At 26.8% G+C, this 6,497-nt stretch overlaps 1 protein-coding gene across 2 annotated transcripts in view; it reads right to left on the minus strand.

The window, feature by feature from the left end:
- The window catches only part of LOC115243190 (organic solute transporter alpha-like protein 3), a 9,802-nt gene extending 5,715 nt beyond the window's left edge, over positions 1 to 4,087 (minus strand). The window contains exon 1 of one of the 2 annotated variants that reach the window (XM_029819973.1): positions 3,659 to 4,087. In XM_029819973.1, the coding sequence (XP_029675833.1) occupies positions 3,659 to 3,749 (91 nt within the window). In that variant the 5' untranslated portion in view covers positions 3,750 to 4,087. Of the gene's footprint in view, positions 1 to 2,631; positions 2,842 to 3,658 lie in introns of those variants that run through there. The other variant, XM_029819972.1, reaches the window with a different exon arrangement.
- Between the last annotated feature and the right edge of the window lie 2,410 nt (positions 4,088 to 6,497).

Raw genomic sequence — 6,497 nt, forward strand, 5'->3', positions numbered from 1 at the left:
ATATTTAATTTACTGTTAATTTTTTTTATTGTTAAACGGTTTGAAATTTCTGTTTTAATTTTATCTTTGCTTTTACGGAGAACAAATATAAAACTATGAATTGAATATTGACATTCAACGACAAAATATCTTGTTTATGACTTCTGTATACATTGCAGTGATTTACGTGATGATACTTTTAACACCACTATAAATCTCGTTATCATTATCATTTTTATCTTATCTACGGCTAATAATAATGATGAAATGAATGTTTAAATTTGTCAACGCAACGTAACTAGTTCTATTAATAATGAGTAAGATGGTTAGTACGACTCAAAACATTGATGTTGACGCAGTTAATTCTATTACTAAAACTTAACTCTTCGAAACTATTGCTAATTTAAGTTGTTATCAAAATTTATATAATAATATATGTGTTTGATCGAAGGCGCACTTTTTTAGCGCTTTTTTGGAAGGTTACTTTATTATGCAATCTCATAGAGCAAAAATATTACTAATTGCAATTCGTATAATATCGTGATATAATCTTTTTGAAATCTTTTTTATATTATCGCATAATTCTTCTGAAAGAAATTCTTGTAAGAGATATTAGTGGATATCAAGAAACAATTATTATCTAAAGACAATTAAACGCAATTGATAAGATTGTCTACAAACAGTTTGATATCATTTTCATACAACATTTAGACGTACAAAAGAGATAAAAAAAAAGATGAAAATTTATGAATATTTATTACATAAATTAATTAAAAAGTATATATATATATATGTATTTAGGCATGTGTATGTATGTGTGAATGTTGAAATCCTGTAGAGTTATATGATGGATTGGATAATTGCTAATCGCAAAGCTTATCGAGAGTCCACCGTCGCATTGTTTAGATTCCTCGTTTAATAAGCTTTGCAATGTGTACAAAAATTGTACAACTGTTTGCGAATAATACAATTATTTATCAAAAGTCTGCAAAAATGATTCACTCAGTTTACCAATCACTTATTTGCGTCTTGAGAAATGCATTAGCACCACCGTGTGCATATACCGGTTACAACTTGGATATAAATACTTTTATAAAGTGTACGATATACAAGGTATCGTGAAAATACTAGGTACTAAGAAATTACGTATATCTTGAATCTTTTTTCTTTCTTATAGTATATTTTCTTTATATTACACTTTATTATATTATAATTTATATATTTATTTCTATTATTTCTATTTCTTATATTACGTTTATATAAATCTTATTTATTTAAAAATTATTTGTATTTTTAGATTAGATTGATTTACATTTTATACAGTATTTTTCTATGACTAATGGAAACGCAGAAATTAAAAAATACTTTCTATTTATCTTCTTTTAAATCAACCTTAGAGAAAGAAATATGCGGAAAAGTAATAAGTAAATTATTTGCATAAGTTATGTTTGAGGATTTTCGAGGATGTTCAACTTATGCATCTATAATATATATGTATAAGACCCCGTATATACTCTGCGAACTTAGACTCAACTTTCACCGATGCGCTTACATGTCGCTCTCGATGCAAGTGTACATCACATTACATACATACAGACATTATATGACATCAGTTTCTAACAGTTGAATTTTTTTTAATTTATATGAAAATTACTTTATTTGCAATCTCAAATAAGTTCACGTGTATTTTATGTGTTAATAGAAGAGATTATATACTATTGAATAAATAATATTAATTTATATTTATAATATATATAATGATGTTTTACATACTGTTTTTTTAATAATTATTCACATATATAAATATATTTCGAAAATCAAAGTAATATTACAGAAAGCATAATTTTTTCTAATAATTTCCTTTTGTTCGCTGACCGCTCTCTTTTCAACGAGAGCTTTTTGCATTTATTTGATTTTCTTTTTTTAATAATAATAGAGACTATAAAGATGGCAACAATTTTTAGGACATTTAATTTCGTATTTAATACTACGTTATTACGCGATTACTGTCACGTCAAAAAACTCGCAGTACTCGTTTTAAACACGTAACTCACTTTCTACGATCATTATTCGTAACAATATTTTCAGAACTGAATAATTTAACGTAATCCCATCGCGAAATGGCAATCGATATTTTAATAAGGAAATTGATGTCAAGTGAATCAATAATCTGCTCTATCAAATAATGGATCAACATAATTATTATTCAGTAATAAAATTTATAGTTATTACAAAATCATTAAGAAAATGTTTTTAGTGATTTATTAATTTAATAATAACTATTTAAATTTATTATTTAATTTAATAATTGAGTTTTTTTTGCTTTTATAATAGTTAGCTTTATTATTGTTTTATGTTTAATTATTTTGTTATTAGATTACTAAATATTACTAGCATTATTAATAAAATTACACTTATTTAAAAAAATTATTGAAAATTATTGGTATAGATAATTATTATTAGATTAAAATTATTATTTGTTTTATTAGACAATGCAATAATTGAAAAATTATTGCCTTGTTTTACTTATTCCAAGAACATTAATAATTCCAATTGATTCTCTTCCATTTCTCGTTTAAGAAACAAATTCCAGTACTGTGTGCACACTAAACTTTCGCGGGTAATTATCGCACGGACTTCCGGGATACTCACTTTCTATAAGTTCGATAGCGGAGGGCACATAATTTGTATCGCAGCTAACATCCGCATGGACATCGGCGAAGTTTTCCGTAACATCATCCATGGTCACGGATTTTTCACTAAATCAAAGAAAAGGAAATTCTGGAATAGTTTCTTACACTGCCGTACAAGGCTCGACTGTTTGCCACTCGCGGGCTTGACAAACTCGAAAGGTGCACTCGCGAGGTAACCTCGCGATATTTCGAGCGTCAGAAAGAGATAGAGAGATAAAGAGAGAGAAAGAGAGAGAGAGAGAGAGGATTTTCTTTTTTTAATAATAATAGAGACTATAAAGATGGCAACAATTTTTAGGACATTTAATTTCGTATTTAATACTACGTTATTACGCGATTACTGTCACGTCAAAAAACTCGCAGTACTCGTTTTAAACACGTAACTCACTTTCTACGATCATTATTCGTAACAATATTTTCAGAACTGAATAATTTAACGTAATCCCATCGCGAAATGGCAATCGATATTTTAATAAGGAAATTGATGTCAAGTGAATCAATAATCTGCTCTATCAAATAATGGATCAACATAATTATTATTCAGTAATAAAATTTATAGTTATTACAAAATCATTAAGAAAATGTTTTTAGTGATTTATTAATTTAATAATAACTATTTAAATTTATTATTTAATTTAATAATTGAGTTTTTTTTGCTTTTATAATAGTTAGCTTTATTATTGTTTTATGTTTAATTATTTTGTTATTAGATTACTAAATATTACTAGCATTATTAATAAAATTACACTTATTTAAAAAAATTATTGAAAATTATTGGTATAGATAATTATTATTAGATTAAAATTATTATTTGTTTTATTAGACAATGCAATAATTGAAAAATTATTGCCTTGTTTTACTTATTCCAAGAACATTAATAATTCCAATTGATTCTCTTCCATTTCTCGTTTAAGAAACAAATTCCAGTACTGTGTGCACACTAAACTTTCGCGGGTAATTATCGCACGGACTTCCGGGATACTCACTTTCTATAAGTTCGATAGCGGAGGGCACATAATTTGTATCGCAGCTAACATCCGCATGGACATCGGCGAAGTTTTCCGTAACATCATCCATGGTCACGGATTTTTCACTAAATCAAAGAAAAGGAAATTCTGGAATAGTTTCTTACACTGCCGTACAAGGCTCGACTGTTTGCCACTCGCGGGCTTGACAAACTCGAAAGGTGCACTCGCGAGGTAACCTCGCGATATTTCGAGCGTCAGAAAGAGATAGAGAGATAAAGAGAGAGAAAGAGAGAGAGAGAGAGAAAGAAAGAGGGAGAGAGAAGATGGTTGCGACTGTGAATAGTGAGAGTGAACCCCCACTTTTAGCTTGCCACCATTGGATCACGATGTTGTAATGAATTATCACTTGCAAAAAATGCAAGAGAGAGAAGGAGGGGAGAGAGAGAGAGAGAGAGAGACGAGAAAGAGAGATAGAGACAATAAGTAATAATAAAACGATATCTCTTTCCGCAAACTTTCTCCTTTTCTGCAAAACTTTCAATACATTGAACACTTTTTGCGAGTCTGTTTTATATTAGTTTTGCGGAAGATTAAATAAAGATTTAAAAAAATTTGCACAACAGGATTAAAAAGTTATATACAACAAAATTGCTAGTTAATTAGTAATTAGATATATTAGTATATTAATTAATGTTAGTAAACGGTCATATATATTTAGATTATATAGATTTGTTTAAATTTTCTGAAAAAAGAGATATGTGAGGAAATAAAAGCAGAGAAGAAACTACACGAAGGTATAAAAATTGGATATGTAAAAATCAATTTTTATACCTTTTACAATACTCACTGTCTTTGCATATTGCATCGATTGATGATGGTACAATAATATGGATCAGATCACTGTATACTAATGTATACAGCATAAACCTGTTTATTAAAATGTTCAAATGCCACTTGACGCGTTATGCAATATTATTTCGATGAAAATGCGTTAGAATATTTGCTCCAATGGAGAATGACATACGACCATGATAAGCGATTTGACTACAATACTTCATACATGTGGGAAAAGTCAAATAATTTATTCTTGTTCCGTTATCGCGACTCGAAACATAAATCTTCTTAATTAGTGTGTCGAAATTCGATTTTCGTTATTAGAGTTTGGAAGTTGTCTGACTTTTTATAAAATATAAAAAAGTATTTCTCTTAATAAATAAAATAAAAATATATAGAAAAAATAATTAAATAGAAATATCAGAAAATTATTACAAAATAGAATTTGTAATATAAATTATATTACACATTTTTATTGATAATTCATTCTCTCTCTTTCTTTCTCTCTCTCTCTTTCTCTCTCTCTCTCTCTTTCTTTCTCTCTAGTAGAGAATTTTCCAATTTTATATTATATTTATATCTTTTTTATTTGTATAATTTATATTTATATTTTATTTAATTATTGGACTGTCGTAATTATTATATTTTATAGATTTATAATTTTTTCTGTAAAAGAGCTTTTAATATATTTTCAATTTTTTAATCAAGTTATTAATTTATATTGATAATAGGAAATTGTCATCATAATATTATCTGACTTACTGTTAGTAACTCTTATCCATAACTTGTACTGGTTAGCGGTATTTATTGACTTAACTCTATCCGAAAGATGTTAGTCGTTATGTATCTTCAAATGATACTTGTTACCGACCGATGTTTGATCTAATTCTTCAATAGATCTGTAAACGTAAATATATATACGTTGGAGAGAATAAAATTTTAATTCTTACATTTTTATATTATTTTTATATTATTATTAATTTGATTTCTCTCAAATTTATTTTAAAATATTTTTTTTTACATTCTCGCATTTGTATATGTTCTTATAAGATAATATTTATATTATGATTTTTACATTAAAACAAATTTTTTTTCATATCTTCACTTTTACCGGAATGCGAGATTAAATTTTATAACTTTTGATTGATTTAAAGTAGCTTGAAGAATATGAAGAATCTTTTGAGAATTTAAACTTATGTTAAGTAGGAATGAAAGATTTCTTTCTTATCTCATTTTGAATTAATAATTCTTTACAACGGAATGTAGAAAATTGTTCTTTATAGATTTCCAAGATCTAAAGTAACTTTGTTAGACGATTAAGAAAGCAATTTCATCTTTGATCTTGATGAATATATTTGTAGACATTTTTATAAAGCGCTACATTATATCTTTTCTAATAAATATAACCTTTTTATTTCCGTCTTTGTGAATATTACATTTTACTGAAATGTAAAATACAGATTTCTCGAATTTGTAACTGCACTTTTCTCATATGTAACTCACAATGTTATCCATAAAAACCGCTTTGTAATATTGAACGGAAAACTTTCGACATTTGACTTGAAAAAATTCACATTATATACCTGCAATATGCGGACAGTACAAAAAAATTTCGGCACGTCGCTACAGTGCGATTGGGAGAAAAAAAAATTGGAATCCGGAGAAATGATTGATGGCAAACTCGATGCTGCAATTTCGATTTGTGCATCCGATTCGTTAATATTTTCTTCTGGTCTTTATTGTTTCAGTTAGAACCAGCTGTGATATAATATATTGCATGTATTCAAATACGCATACATACATAAATTTATATTTTAATTTAATATAAGAATTAAAATGAAATAAGAAAGTAAATATTTCTTAATTTAGCAGTAAAGAAAATTAAATAGGAATGACATTTTATTTAATAAGACTCGATCGCTTTAAAATTTACCTAAAATATAGTTGTTAAATAAAAATTATACAATAATTATGTTAATTAATTAATATAATTATCTTGTAGTATAATTTTTTTATATATAAT

This window comes from Formica exsecta, unplaced genomic scaffold (assembly GCF_003651465.1).
Source record: "Formica exsecta isolate Colony F162 unplaced genomic scaffold, ASM365146v1 scaffold696, whole genome shotgun sequence".
NCBI lineage: Eukaryota > Metazoa > Arthropoda > Insecta > Hymenoptera > Formicidae > Formica > Formica exsecta.